The 16,876-nt window shown below is 30.8% G+C and overlaps 1 protein-coding gene across 1 annotated transcript in view; it reads right to left on the bottom strand.

Moving 5' to 3' along the window:
- Window positions 1–16,876, bottom strand: part of LOC124367377 (TBC1 domain family member 9) — an 84,611-nt gene that overhangs the window by 67,395 nt on the left and 340 nt on the right. The window contains 5 exon segments of the mRNA XM_046824143.1: window positions 1,754–1,940; window positions 3,966–4,009; window positions 4,012–4,064; window positions 10,338–10,508; window positions 13,604–13,770. Coding sequence (XP_046680099.1) covers window positions 1,754–1,940; window positions 3,966–4,009; window positions 4,012–4,064; window positions 10,338–10,508; window positions 13,604–13,770 — 622 coding nt within the window.

The raw sequence follows: 16,876 nt of genomic DNA, 5'->3' as shown, positions 1-16,876 counted from the left end.
GTTATTTTTTTGGTTTTGGTTTTGATGAGTTTCGATATAATTATATATTTTTATAAAAAAATAATTAATTACAGAATTATAAATTCGATGAAACCCAAATTATAAGAATTTGATCTCCTAACAAATTTGTTTTTTAAATATAAATTGGGAAAAAAGGAATGCATTTTGTAATGCTGAAATGCTGAAACGATAACCTTTTTTAATTAATATTTATAATAAAATTTTTTTCATAGCTATTAATTTTATCAAATGATATTTTATTTTAGAGTATTTTTTATTTTTATTTCAATATACTTTTATTATTTTAATATTCGGATTCAGCATCGTTAGAATTTCCATCCTCATCATTATGCCAGTCATTGAGAAGATTGAAAAGTTGAGAAGGTTGTGGAAAAGATGGTTGTGATTCACTACACTGTGTAGGTAAATTGGGCATCAGTGAAGATGTTGTACATATATTCTCTGCAACATTTGACGAGTTGTCTGTAAAAGTATTAGATTCTGCTGTAGTTATATATTTTATCACATAATATTTTTTCATTTCATATTAAAATAGCCCCATGAATATTATATATAAAAATTGGAAGTTAGAATATAAATAAGGTGCAGTATATTTTATGCAAATTTAAAGTGTCTGGCGGGAGTTACCGCCCACAAGAGGTGTCTGGCAATATTGGATTATGATTTCTTACAATATTTTGTAAAACATATCCAAAAACCAGCTGTTAGAATTTAAGTAAAGTAAGCTTTATTTTTATGTACCTTTCTTACCTGTTACCTGTAAACAGGCCGGCTAATGAAGCTAGCGGGTATGCATAGGTGCTTAAGCATACATTACCCCACATATTTCTCATAATTTTGGGAGTTAGAAAATAAGTAAGGTCTGGGGGGCCTGGGATCTTGGACTATAAAGATAAAATTTTTATTCCTCTCTCTACAAATAGACAAACACCTATAAAAATACTCCAATTTAACAAAAATACAAATAGTTAGTACTGGCAGCCATCATAACACTATTTAATTCAATTCCAAATTTCTTTATTCATGATACATAAAGGTAATATTAACACCTACAGTGCTTTGTTTTACTTTCACAATTATAGCTTTAATTACTAATTTGGTTTTGTTAATCATTACATTTTATAATATATATTAATGATTGGAGTTTTACATTAATAATCGTTTACCACAAGGGTAGTAATATAACAGTTTTACATGGTTTCATAACACAAATCCAGTTGTCTATTACTTTACAAAAATCAATATAAAAATGAACAATTTTATATAAATGTATCATTTTTTTATTTATGCACAAAAGTAAATAAATGTGTGAATTGTATTACAGAGTAAAAGTTTTCACTCCAAAATAGAAAAACAGATGTTAACTTTCTTCTACTTTTCTATGTTTTTTATGTCTGAGTGGCATAATAAGCCAGTGTATATGTTAGAATAGTTAAATTATTATTGTGATAAGTTACACAATTTTGTATAACTGTGAAATTATTAAATTCGGCCACGATCGCTATGTGGACTACATGTACAAGTAATGTATGACACTGAGTGGGACAAACTTTGTTAAAGCTAAAACTATTCCCTGAGGTATATTCTATGTTCCTAAGGTACTTATTACCTATTACACAAAGAATAACTAATTTTAGACCTGTGTGTAAATTTTATATCGTTATTATAATTGTCACGTACACAACGTTGATCTCGACTCTGAAACACACAAATGGATACTTCTAAAACTAACCGTCTTGTCCCGTGTGGCTATCCGGATCGAGTCCGGGAACAAGTATCCACTGGTTTTCTCCAGCTCGATGACGTCTGACCAGCGAATGACAATACGCTTTTCCCGGCCCAGGATATAAGCGTAGAAACAGAGGTGACAGACAGACAGATACATCCAGCCTTGAAACGGCAGACGTCCCCTCAGGTAACTGAAACAGTGATTCCAAGATTAGATTCATTTTAACTAAGATTATTGTTTAGAAGTATCCAAAATGACGAATATGAACTCAATTACACTAGAGTCCCTCAGGTAACTGAAACAGTGATTCCAAGATTAGATTCATTTTAACTAAGATTATTGTTTAGAAGTATCCAAAATGACGAATATGAACTCAATTACACTAGAGTCCCTCAGGTAACTGAAACAGTGATTCCAAGATTAGATTCATTTTAACTAAGATTATTGTTTAGAAGTATCCAAAATGACGAATATGAACTCAATTACACTAGAGTCCCTCAGGTAACTGAAACAGTGATTCCAAGATTAGATTCATTTTAACTAAGATTATTGTTTAGAAGTATCCAAAATGACGAATATGAACTCAATTACACTAGAGTCCCTCAGGTAACTGAAACAGTGATTCCAAGATTAGATTCATTTTAACTAAGATTATTGTTTAGAAGTATCCAAAATGACGAATATGAACTCAATTACACTAGAGTCCCTCAGGTAACTGAAACAGTGATTCCAAGATTAGATTCATTTTAACTAAGATTATTGTTTAGAAGTATCCAAAATGACGAATATGAACTCAATTACACTAGAGTCCCTCAGGTAACTGAAACAGTGATTCCAAGATTAGATTCATTTTAACTAAGATTATTGTTTAGAAGTATCCAAAATGACGAATATGAACTCAATTACACTAGAGTCCCTCAGGTAACTGAAACAGTGATTCCAAGATTAGATTCATTTTAACGAAGATTATTGTTTAGAAGTATCCAAAATGACGAATATGAACTCAATTACACTAGAGTCCAGATTATCCGAGATAAGTGGGATAAAGAGCACCTAGAATACAAAGAAAATTTGCTACATGTGGAAAATACAGGGAATTTCGTAATCTGGATCTGTCAAATGCTTTAAAATTGCCTTTCCAATGTCAATGACTTGCAGTCATTGTTTTAATCAAAATTTTCCTATAAAAATCAGATTCAAAATGCCCCTACTGAAATGATTAAGCCTTAGTTTCAACATCATATCTGTAAACCTAGTATATTTCGTCACCTGTTATAATACGATTCAGTAATTGTGCATCATCTTTGACTTCATTTAGTAGCTCCTGAGTAATATAAAAGATTCCACAATATAACAATCATTTAAAATTTCAATCTTACTTAAATAAATGTTTCACCAAAGCCTTTGGAACAAAAATTACACAGAACTATTTTTAAAACAATAACATGTTCTGTCGGCTGAAATTGACAAATAAAATATGCTTCGTAATAAGTACTTGGAGAATGAACATTTCTTAAAAATAAATAGCAACATTAGTTATACATACTATGAGCACAAAAAAGCCAAATGTCAGTTACAACGTAAAACACACAGTTTTATTTAACTCAACAACTGACTGAATTAGCTGACATTTCTCATACTTCTTAGAATCCGAGTCAGTATTTCCAATTTCCTCACCGTGTAGAGGAATCTGTTTCCTTTTACTCTACAAAGAACGCAAATACTGAACAAACTGTATGCAATTAACATAAAAACTCCCAACATATTTTGTCAGCAATTTTAAAAGTGGCGATGGAAAACAAATTAAAGGGATTAAATTATAATGAAATTTAAAAGAAAACATAATTTTGGACATTTTCCATCATTATATGCTACAACAATCTATACTTATTACAAGTTGTAGTCTGACATGTTTGTCAATTAAAATTATCCAATGCAATTACATTTTAAACCAATGTTGTCCAAAGGATATATTGCACTTAAACTGTAGCACTTCAGGTGTAGACCAGATTATACGAGTATATTTACTTTAAAATTAAAAAATGCATCACTTAAGCTGAAGTATCACTTTACCTGCACGAGTAGTAGCTCACAAGCCTGTCCTCTTGTGGTAAATTAAACTGTAGCACTTCAAGTGTAGAGCAGATTTTACAAGTATATTTACAGTACTTTAAAATTACAAAAATGCATCACTTAAGCTGAAGTATCACTTTACCTGCATGAGTAGTAGCTCACAAGCCTGTCCTCTTGTGGTAAATTTAAAACGTCCTCCTGAATTTCGTTGTTGCCTGCTTGAATTTCTTGGTTTCTTCATCTGAAAGTACAAAATTAAGTATCACAATAAGGAAATATTACCAACACAACATACATTTCCATTAATTCATTTAATAGGTACTTTGTTCTATATCAAGACACATATTTTATAACTGTTACAAGACATTTTTGTGCCTTACCCTGTTATGTGTAAGTTGTAAACTTTGGTGCATAAATGTAAAATGAAATAATTTCTACTCTGAAAATGAAAGGAGCATAATGTACAAGATATTTAATTCTCCTAAAGATATAGCGTGTGAGATAACAACAATTGACAATGACACCATGCTCACAAGCATTAATGACCTGTATAACTGGGCTATAACTAGCATTAATGGGCCTGTATTACTGGAACATTTACTAGTACTACTAGAGCTGTAATACAGGGCTTCTTCAAGCGTTGCTAGACCTGTATTACTGGAACTATTACTAGTACTACTAGAGCTGTAATACAGGGCTTCTTCAAGCGTTGCTAGACCTGTATTACTGGAACTTTTACTAGTACTACTAGAGCTGTAATACAGGGCTTCTTCAAGCGTTGCTAGACCTGTATTACTGGAACTATTACTAGACCTGTAATATAGGGCTTTTACAATCTTTACTAGACATGTGTTACTGGGACCTGTAATATAGGGCTTTTACAATCTTTTACTAGACATGTGTTACTGGGACCTGTAATATAGGGCTTTTACAATCTTTTACTAGACATGTGTTACTGGGACCTGTAATATAGGGCTTTTCAATTGTTACTACATAAGTTTGTCTGAAAAAATTACTAGTATTACTAAGCCTGTATTACTGGAACAATTACTAGTAATAATAGAACTTTGTTACTGGAATAATTACTAGTATTACTAGCCCTGTATAATTGGGATACTTACTGGCATTAATAGACCTGTATTAATTGATTGTCCATTACTAGAATTACTAGACCTGTATTGATTATTACACCATTAGTAACATTATTAGACTTGTACTATTACTGAGCTATTACTAGCATTATTAGAGCTGTATTAATTACTAAGCCATTAGTAACATTAATAGACCAGCATTATTACTAAACTAGTACTAACATTACTAGGTATGCATTAGTACTGGGCTATTACTAGCATTACTAAACCTTTATTATTACTGAGCTATTACTAACATTAATATACCTCTATTAAGTAGTACTGTAATAGTACTAGCATTATTAGACTTGTATTGCTGCACTATTATTAGCATTGCCAGACCTATATTATGGCACTATTACTTGCATTACTAGACCTGTAGTAGTCTATTAATACAATTGAACTACCGTACTATTTTTTTTCTAAAAAATCATGCAAGCCTTTAGGTTTATTATAAAATTTACAAGAGAAAGAAAACCCCCTGGATAGCCCAAAAGCACAGCTCCTATAAAACGATTTGGTTGGTAAAAGATAAGCTACAGAGCTTTTGTCAGCTGTTGATACTCATTATCTGTCTATTGGCCTGGTGAACTGATCATGTTTCCACCACTTTTATCCGAGATACCATTAACATTCTCTCAACTCATCAGAGTCAACTACTGTAGGAATAAGAATACAATGAGGCAATTTGTTCCTCATTGCTTTATCCTTAAGGTCTTTTTCTGTATATGTATAGTTGTGGTACTGTTTTTACAATGTTAATAAACATGCCTGGTAATTAATTTAGATTAGCCTTTTTAGACCAAATGGTCATATATTAAAATTATCGTTTGAAATATTACTGAGAAATGCTGATATCTGTATGTATGGGCATTCACAGTAAAGATTCTACCACAATAACTTTTTTACATATTATCAATTTTTTATATAAACAATCAGAATGAACCAAATTACAAGAAAAAAACATTTTGAGCAATTTTGTAAGATTAATTAGATGTTTGGTTTACATTTAGTGTAAAAAACACATAAAGTTAAAATTTTACTTTCTAAAAAGAAACAACTTTTACAGTGTTTAAAATATTAATCAAAACTTCTTGTTAAGTTTGTATTTAGTTAAACTTTTTCTTTCAATTGATATTATATTTTATAGTGGAAGAATTTTTCAAAGTGCCGTTTGTCATGTGAAACTGAAAAATACATACTGTAAGTAAATAATATTTATTTTTTAACTTTTAAAATTAAATTACATTTTAATACAAGATTTGTATAGTTTATTAGAAGGAAAAGTATTTTTCCGCTAACTTATTCTAAAAGAAGTTTCACTTATTCAGAACTCAGTGATAGCCTGTGTATGTGATAAACTGTGTTTGAATCTCATGAGTTTAGATTAGGCCTATTAGAAAAAGTAAAAACATAGGTTTACACAAAAAGTAGAGTTATCTTTACAGTTTTGTGAATAATAAAATAATGTTTGGTCTATATGTACAATTTTAGTTCTACATAGTAGTATCAGTTGTTTTAAGAAATTTTCTTTCAAGTGCTACTTTTCATATGAAAGTGCAAATTTTTTTAAAATATTTTGGTAAGAACCATTTGTGTGTTTCTTAAATATAATAAATTAGCAGTATATGCATGTTTTATGTGTTTTTAATTTAACTATTTATCTGTAAAGAAAATAAAAGAAAAATTAAAATAAAACTGTTTTAATTTTATGGATGTTAGTAAAATATTATAAAATTTCCAAAATAGGTTTGGCATTGTAACAAGGTTAAACATTTCATGTTAATTATTTATAGATGTCCTGATAGTACAAAGTGTAATAAAGTACATTTCAGTCGTACAGTCGTTAGCCTTCCATCTGGCAATCAATGCAACTTCACAAGTAAAACCTGCACGCACTCTTTGTTTGTTATTGTGCAGAACGTAAACATGTTGACATGATAAAAATACTACAGTACTGAAAATGTTACTCTGTTAGCTACTGTTACTAATCGACTATTCAAAACTAGTGGTCATTATGGCACAATTTTACAAACATGCTTCTCTGTATTATTGTTTTGGGAACAGCTATTTGATATATATTAATAATACAAAGTTTTTGAGGTTTTTACCATATTTTTTATTTGTAAACAGTGCAACAATTCTTATATTTTCATAAACTAAACAAAATGTATGAGTCTAATTTTTTTCTCTAAAAATCAATATATCTATAAAGTACATATCCCTCATCTTCAGTAATTAATTTAGTTCTGAAAATTAAAAAAAAGAAAATAAATGTTTATATTTTTTAGTACTTAACTTTTTTCTCAATTTGCTAAACAAACATCTATGATTGACAATACCGCTATAATTATAAAATCTATTCATTGTTAATAAGAATCAGGGGAGCAATCACTACAATTTCCTTCTAAATAGCCAAGCTTTGGAAATGTTTAATGTTAAAGCTTAAAAAACCGGTAAAGTAGTATAAAACAAAACAAATACAGAATTTTAGTGCAAATAACATAGAAATGTTTCCTATAGGAGATCAGCTAGTAAAACTTAGGTGTATTTTGTTGGCTACACACATTGTGAAGCATAGAATTTGCATTCATTATTTCAACGTAAACTTTAAAAATATTTTACAAACCCGATAAAGGCAGGGTTGAATAGATTATGACGTTAAGAAAAATCAATGAGCATTATATAGAACAAAATTACACAGGATATCAAAAACACAGATATTGATCAGGGAATAAATCACAAAACAAGGTTAAACGTATGATTATTTAACAAGAAATAAATCATGACAGTAATATATTCAATACCAGCAATTTAGAAAGTTAATTACATTGCTGGGAAATGGCAGTGAATTATTTTACCAGAATTGTATCCCTTTACTTAGTTGATCTCTATCTCAATCTATAATCTCAATGCAGATGATTGACAGACAAGTAACTTAATCTGTGTCTATGCAAATGACTGCAACCGACTCTTCAATGTTTTGAATTCTTCTGACCAGATCGAAAATTTCAGCTTCAGCACTTGTTACCTTCTTACTGACCATACTAAGGTGTGTCTTGTGTTGTAATGGTGAATATTTGGTGTCCTATTATAATTGTAGAGACTGTATAGATATTGTCTCTTCAATAAATTGCTAACACTGTAAATTATAATTTTGAAAAAGGCTGCTCAGAAGCTTTCTTAGAACTTAAAACTTGCAAGGCATCTATCAACTTTTGTTCGCAAAGTAAGAACTGTGTAGAATGTAATAGATCTTCCACAGGACATTAAGTAATACTTTCAACTGGATTAAAGGAAGACAAAGGAGACATATCTATTGGCTAAATGATGCTAATTTTCCTCCATTATACAGATTAGAAAAGTTCTTGTGTGCTCTATTGCAAATTACATTTTCTTACATAACTTCTTACATGAGGATTTCTTGCTAGGCTGGAGTCAATGGAAATGTCAAGGTAGTTTGTGGATTTACATCTAAGATTAGCTTCTCTTAGCTTCCTGTTCTAGCCTTGAATTCTTTCATATATTGTTTGCAAGATACACAAACATAATAATGAATAGAAATGTAGCATTAAAACATAATTTACTTTTCAGTTCACTCTCAAATTTCAGACGGGATAAGTATGAGGGTCATCCGGAAAGTAAGGTCTGATTTCTTATAAAAAACAAATAACAGATTTGTTTTAAAACTTGTTTTAATTTAGTCCTGACATATTTCTTTATATTTTAACACGGTTTTATTTTTGTTTAAACATTTTTCATACCGTTCTATGAGCTTTTGAACGCTGATGTCTTAGAAGTCTGCCACCTGTTAGGATAACTAATCTTTAACTGCTTCTTCGCCTCATTCATCAGTGTCGAAGAACTTACCGCAGAGAAACTTTTTTAGGCAGCGAAACAAGTGAAAGTTGTTTGGCGCAAATGTTCCCTATTGCCTTATCATATTGAAAATTCAAGAACTCAACCCATTCTTCTCATTTTTATTTTCTCACAAGCACCCTGGGACCCCAACGTGAGCATGGTTTGTGAAATTTCAAATGTCCAGAGACAATTTTGTGGAATGTTGTTTTTAATACTTTATTTTTAATTCTTTCCATTAAAATTTGTTGTATAAAAAGAAATTGTATTTAACCCTTTCAGGGCCAGGACCAAATATGAGATGTTGCAAAATTTTTTCACATATCTATCCCCTTGTGACTAGTCAAAAGTGCCAGGCTAAAATTGGCGATTTTGCAGTCTCTTAGATTAAAATTTATAACTTTTCATAAACATTAGAGAATGACCTAAAAGTTGCACCAAATTACTCGTATAGATATATACTATCAACAAAAAAATATAAAGATGTAGTTTTAAGTAATTTAAAATTTAAAAAAAATAATGTTTTAATGGATTACATAAACAAAATTTAATTTTTTAATTTTTTTCGTAAATAACTAAAAAAGGAAAAATAATTTTACTGTAGAAAGCTATGTTATTATATTGTACATTTATAAAGGAACAACCATACAAAATTTTGTGTTATTTCTCTCATAAATAAATTTTTTATGACACATTTTGTATAAATACGCATAATTGTACTTCGCAACAAGTGATAAAGCAACTAACTCTTAACTGCAAGAAACTTAAAATAAATATTCACATTACGGATGTACCGGTAAACAGATGATTGTAGGATCCATAAGCAGTTTCAATACAGTTAAAAACACTATTTACCAAGAAATATTTACACAATTTTATTTGAAATTTATTTACACTTTTTCTATTTACAAATATGCTACTTACAATTTCACTCCCGTGAGATCGCAAATTGTCAGTCATTGTAACTACTACACACAATAGCTAAGCAGGTAACACTACTAATATTTACAACCACAAAATAAAATAATGAAGAAGAATCCAGCATACAATGGTACGATTGCACTAAAGCATAAAGAATTAACAACAATAGATCGAGTCACCTGATAATGTCACGTGACAATTACGAAATAAAAATGCATAGACCTCCAAAATAAAAATTATATTCATATTAAATATCTACAAATATACCAGGGAATAAAAAAACATAAAACTTTAATCATTTGATGTCGTATTTTTTAAAGAAAATTACGAATATCAAGGCGGCAATATATTGCCGCCTGGCGCTTTTCGCGTATGTCACCGACGGCAATATATTGCCGCCTGGCCCGGAAAGGGTTAAACAAAAACAATCACGCAACTTCACCAGAGTCAATTCTTATACAACTCGCAGGCCAAAGTCAAGTTTTGAAACAATCCAGCAAGGCATTCTTTATAATATTACACACATTTATTTTATGAGCTTGGCCTTGGACCACCAGTTATATTCGGGTTTACTACAACACTAATCATTAAAATAACAACGTTACCTTCAAAAGCGATAGCTTCATTCTGTGAGTTGGCGATCATGGATTTTATTTTGCAACAGACAAAGTCGGTGACGTCTTCCTCCTTCTCGAACGACGACAGACAGTCCAGGTTCTCCTGCAGCCATTGCCAGTCTTGCTGTATCTCCGCTAGCGTCAGCGAACATGCCACCACTGTAACCGTCACATACTGTTGTTTACGTCACTAGCTAACATACTTATCATTGACAACAAAACTGCTAGTGCAAAACATGTACACAAACAACTGCTCAATATTCAATATATAACTCAACGAGTGAATCATTCTCAGTTTCTATTTGACACAAGATAAATTATTAGCAAATTTCTTTTTTTTCCAAAGCTATGGTTTAACATTGGGATGGCAAAACTATTTCAAGACGTTAATTATGTAAGCAACACGGTGTGAACCGGAAGACTTTGATGTTAATTACGTCTTAATACGTCAAATGTTAAAATCCTGTATGCTTCTACTCAGTTTGTTTACAAATTTATTTATTCTGCTATTTTCTTATTGCTTTCTTAGTTACTAATAAGACCAATGTGAAAGTGTTCACTAACACTCAGCCAAATCCCATGGAGTGACATATAACATAATCAAACTCATTGTTGCCTTTACGGAAAAGAAGCTTCATGCAAAATTTCCAGTCTATAGATCAGTTCGTTTTCAAGATATCGTGTGAACAGACGGACAGCAATGAAATTGTTTTCAGCCCCTCAAGTGATAGGCTTTGTTGCTTTGTTGATGCTTTCCTAATAAAGAACATTTAATTTGATTATGACCAGTGAAAGTTAATGAATATTACTACATAAAACTGTAATGATTAAAAGAGCACCAAAGCACCGGAATAAAAGCATCAGTCAACCCTTTCAACCAGGACGGACATTATATTATCCATTGATATTAGACATGAAATACATTTTTAATCGTATTTTTAATATTTAGTAGTTTATTGGCATTTTAATAGTCGAGATGAGTTTTTAAACATCTTTGATCTTTGTGGCTGTTTATATTTATGTCTGTATTCTTTTTAAAGAAAAATTATTTGGTCACTACGGTGTGTTTTTTGTTTTAATAACAATGGTGGTTATTTTATAGAAAAACAATGCTTATACAAACCGTCTGTATTATAGCTTTATACGAGAGAGAGAGAGAGAGAGAGCGAGAGAGAGAATATTTCTGTATATAGCTTACACAGTAAACTTTAAATATATAAAATAATGTTTCCCATATCTTTAAAAGCACTCAGAGGGAAACTACTAACAATAGGACTTCACAACTGGCTCAAGACAAGACCGCTCTATTCATTGAAAGAATTCTTTGACGCTACACATCAGTTAAGGGAAATAATTTCAACATTGTAATTTGTATTCAGATATTCTTAATTGTTTGTAATGATTGTATAATATTTTTGATGCCAATACGTTTCTTAATGTTACTGTAAATAAAGATGATTGATTGATTGTTAGTGACAACTATAAACAGTGTAAATAAACTTTGTTAAAAAGTATCAGTAAAATTGTGTAAAACAGACTTTGTAGTCCCAGGAACAACTCATTTGATGTCAATTAATTTTGTATATTTGGTTGTTATTTTCCCAAAAATTGGTGCATTTGATTTTGCTTTTGTTTTATTATACAATTGTTATTTCTGATGTTATAGCTGATGAAATGCAGAATTGAATTTCACTTTTATATTACCACAGTGAAATTTGTATATTTCTTACAGTTTTAAGGCTGTATAAAGTTTTTTTTAATTTTTGGTTTACAACCACAAAAAATATGAAAGCAAATTATTACCTGGCTCCAATAAACATTGCATTGCTGTATTTTGTTACATACTTTAATTCTGCAAATTTTGGTACCAGAACCATTGTAATACCTCAAGAATTGTCTGGCAAAACAATTTGCTGTACGAAACCATACATAAATAAATAATTTTGCTTGCAGTAGTTTAATAAAATTTTTTTAAATGAGCACAGAAGTTTTCTTTCCGGTTTAATCTTCAAGCAAGATAAGACAACCAATAGATTTGCATGCATCTGAAATGAACATAAAAGAGGATGAAATGATTAAAGTATACGTAAAGTATGATAACCTTTTACTGTTTTAATATTTATCAATTCTTTGTTGAGAGACCCTCAGCAACCTGATCTGTCTGACCTCATTATATAACAATTACTCAGGAGATGCTCAGAATAACAATGATCGTCACTAGTTCTCGTGTAAAATTTTTTATTTGTAACCAAAATAAATAACTTGTTAAATAATACTAAATTTAATAGTTAAACTACTTAAATTAAAAGTCTTATTTTTAAGTTACATTTTAGTTCTGTGGCCCGATGAAACTAAACAAAATCAAATATTTTAGAACAACCTAAACTTCAACAATACAAAAAACTGATGGTTGAACTGAACTTGATTGGTTTTTTATTTCCTATAATTTCTTCCTGCCCTTGCTAACTTACAAAAATTTAAATGACAAACAAATTCAATCAAATATGCAGTGCTATAGAGAATTATTGTGCCATAATTTTCCATTAATGACGTTAACTCTGATAAGTGACTAATTCTCTGCTGGTGAACCATTAAAACAACTTCAACTGGTGATCAGCCAGAGCAAAATCTTTGCACAACCTCTAAAATGAAAAATACAGCAAAATTAAAACGTTCAGTTAAAAAAAAGAACGATCAAATATTTATAACAGCAAAAATACAACATAAAGAAACTAAATGTATAGAGATGGACATATCATCTCTAATACATATTTATGATTATAAAAGAAGTTACAACCAAAACACACTTGAATGCTTGGGAAATATTTTAACTTAACAAAAATCAAGAAAAACATCAATAATGAAGAAGGACCAATTGAATATTAAATTATGCTCTCATCTCAATTACTAAGAAAATTAAAATGTAATTCTATTTAAATATTTTATACTGGCTAACCATTTTTCCAAATGTTTCACCATACGTTATTTTAATACTTATTAAGCAGAAACATGTAAATATTCATTTATTTGTGGAGTCGCCTAATGATGAGATCTTTAATTTCAAAAGGCCTAAAAAAAGTCAAAATTAATATTGGAAAATGTGTGATCATTTACTAGTGGTATCAAATTAAAATCTTTCCGATGTTCCAAGAATCTTCTTACAATGTAACTATTTGTTGAACATTAAGAGATTTAAAAACACACATTAAAATGATGAAATCTGGTGTATTGTCAATAATCCACGGTACACTTACGGTAGTAAACTTCCGATGTCGGTGTCTGATGGAGTATTCTGTACGGAGGTGGCTTTGTGTCGAAAACACTGTCTATGGTTCCAACAAATAGTGAAGTGAAACTTGAAGTCTTGCCATGACCTTTCCGACGCTGCAGCACAAAGTACAGACTTGCTTGTTCTGTGGTCCTGAAAACATATAACTACAGTGAACTTAGAACATAACTAAAGTGGTCATTGTCATTGTTATATACTTAACTCAGTGGCTGTGTCTTATTTAATATTGGTTGAAATGTGTACAAGGACATTTATAAACCTCCATGATACCACTTATTCAGTCACTGTTGACACAAAACATTAGACAATTACCAACTAACTAGTGAAGCTACAGTGAACATAAGTGAAGTGGCCATTATCACTCCTATGTATAACTCAGTGGCTGTGTCTTCATTTAATATTGGTTGAAATGTGTATAAGGACATTAATAGACCTCCATGATACCACTGATTCATTCACTGTTGACACAAAAACATTAGACAATTACCAACTAACTAGTGAAGCTACAGTGAACATAAGTGAAGTGGCCATTATCACTCCTATGTATAACTCAGTGGCTGTGTCTTCATTTAATATTGGTTGAAATGTGTACAAGGACATTTATAAACCTCCATGATACCACTTATTCAGTCACTGTTGACACAAAACATTAGACAATTACCAACTAACTAGTGAAGCTACAGTGAACATAAGTGAAGTGGCCATTATCACTCCTATGTATAACTCAGTGGCTGTGTCTTCATTTAATATTGGTTGAAATGTGTATAAGGACATTTATAGACCTCCATGATACCACTGATTCATTCACTGTTGACACAAAACATTAGCGATTTCCCAACAAGCCAGGGAAGCTACTGTGAACATATGTGAAGTGGCCATTGTCACTGCTATGTATAACTCAGTGGCTGTGTCTTCATTTAGTATCGGTTGAAATGTGTATAAGGACATTTTCAAACAAATTTACAAATGTTGGAGACATTTTTATCTGCAATGGTTGCATCTACACCTGAATGCAGGCATAATTTTCTAGCCACCTCAATTACATTAGACATAAGGCAAAATTCCACCCTAGTCGAAAAAAGAGAAAACAACCAGAAATACCAACTGATACTCCAGTAAAAGAAAGGATTCATCTTGAATGTGCAGAGTGGCAAACAAAAAAAAGCAGGAAGAAATGAAAATAGGGGAAATATCATGATTACTAGAATACATAGTGATGGTAGGGACCAAGACAGGTGTACAGAAAACCAACAACCGTGTGATGTCACTTGAGCAAGTTTGAATAGCTTTCAGATCAGAAACCAAATTAATTTAATACAAAATATGAGCTGGTACATGTTAGTCATTCAAAGATGTTTCAAAAGCGGTAACATCACTAAGCTTTTCCAGTAAAAGCTATGCTTTTGTAAAACATAATTTTCATATATCCTCTACCAAGTGAGTTAACAATAAAATGACGATTGTCAGAAATCCTAGAGTGTCCGGGCTTTTTGGTCTTCTTAAATCTTAAACAATTGTTTTCACTGATCAAGAAAAAGATGTAATTTGATTTATGGAAAAATGAAAGTGAAATCAGATATTTGCTCAAATAGTGTGGAAGATCTTTCAAAGGGACTTCACAAGAATGTTCAGGTTCTCGTTGTGAAAACAGGCAGTATTTTACTTAATACGATTACATAATGAATAAACACTTATTTTATAAAATTGAAGAAACTGGTATTAAATTTCATGGATTTGAAGGGGGACATAGGGCCATGAAAACAGAAACTTATGTGGAGCTTTGAATCACCAAAACAAAGTCATCCACAAAAACCCTTTTGATTCTTTCTAACCACCAAGTTTTGTATGTCCCATATAATGTGTTAAAATTACTAAAAAATTACCTTTGGGTGAGAGTAAAGTAAAAAAAGGTTTTTGGAACAGGTAATCTTTCAAAATACTGACTTATTTATAAAATCACCACAAATAATTCTTTACTGCAAGGGACAGAGTGCCAAACTGTATGGAAAGCCACTGAATTGACTGTCGTAAAAGTCTCCACTGTCAGATACCTTTACAAAGACCAAAAGCAAGTTAAATCTTTTTTTTTCAAAACAGTAAATGATGGTTTATCCTACCTAAACTATTGAATACAAAAATATTCTAATTATAGTTATTTACAACTAATTATTGCCAGCTCTTTTTAATGTATTGAATAACAATATTATTCAAAATTAATTCAACCAAAGTAAAATTATTTGTATAGTATTTTAGTAACAGCTGCAAGTAAGAATGTAGATATGTGTTATTTGTGTTGCAAGCTGTCAAGACATGTTTATCCTTTCAAATACTAAAAAGTAACTAACTTAAAGATTACACTCTTTTGTTACATTACCGGTACATTTTATAAATACACGTATAGTCTAGATAGTTTTATACTAACTATTACTTTTTTAAATATAAAAGCAGCTTAACAATAATGCAATTTAAGATACCTATATCGTAAGTTGATAGAAATTTTTGTTTCTGTAGTTTAGATAACCATGAATATGTTTGATTGTGGTGGTGGCTGCTTATTATACTGCAGCCTTGGGTAGTGTACGACAAGCGGACCCAGTTTTTTATATCAAAGAATGTAGTCATCAGTTTACAGCGTTGATATAGATTGTTTAAGTTAATAGTTCAAGATAATTAATCAGTATCGATTGATTATATCGATTGTTATGATTAAATAATATTGTTTGCCAATTTCGATATAAAAACCGGGTCCGCTTATCGTACCCTACCCGCAGCCTCTACATGTTGATACTTGTCAGAATCAATTTTATAAAAATATAGACCCTAATCCAAATTCTGCCTCACTGTGCCCCGGTCTCCCTTCAGTATTGAGACGGTTGAACTCATGTGTTGTATATGGAAAGCTATGGCTAAACCATGAGTCACAGTAGTACACAAGACATTGAATGATGACTATGGAAACTCAGATAAGCAATCAACACTAAAACAAGTAATAGAATAACATACATGTAAGCAGAGTTGCATCCTTTAACTTACACTAGTAAGGTTAAATGAGGGAAAGTTTTAAATTCCAACCCTTCAACCTTTCGCTGATGTCTACTAACCATACGATTATTAGTGAACAATATAAATGTAGTCTAAGCCTAGACTTATCTACTGTTCAGGTCTAAGCTATGAATTTTTTACAGTGTCATTTTGTTAATTACATAAGATAATGTGGATTACACAATATACAATGCTA

Source organism: Homalodisca vitripennis, chromosome 8 (genome assembly GCF_021130785.1).
Source record: "Homalodisca vitripennis isolate AUS2020 chromosome 8, UT_GWSS_2.1, whole genome shotgun sequence".
Taxonomy (NCBI): Eukaryota; Metazoa; Arthropoda; class Insecta; order Hemiptera; family Cicadellidae; genus Homalodisca; species Homalodisca vitripennis.
This window is presented reverse-complemented; position numbering and strand designations above follow the sequence as displayed.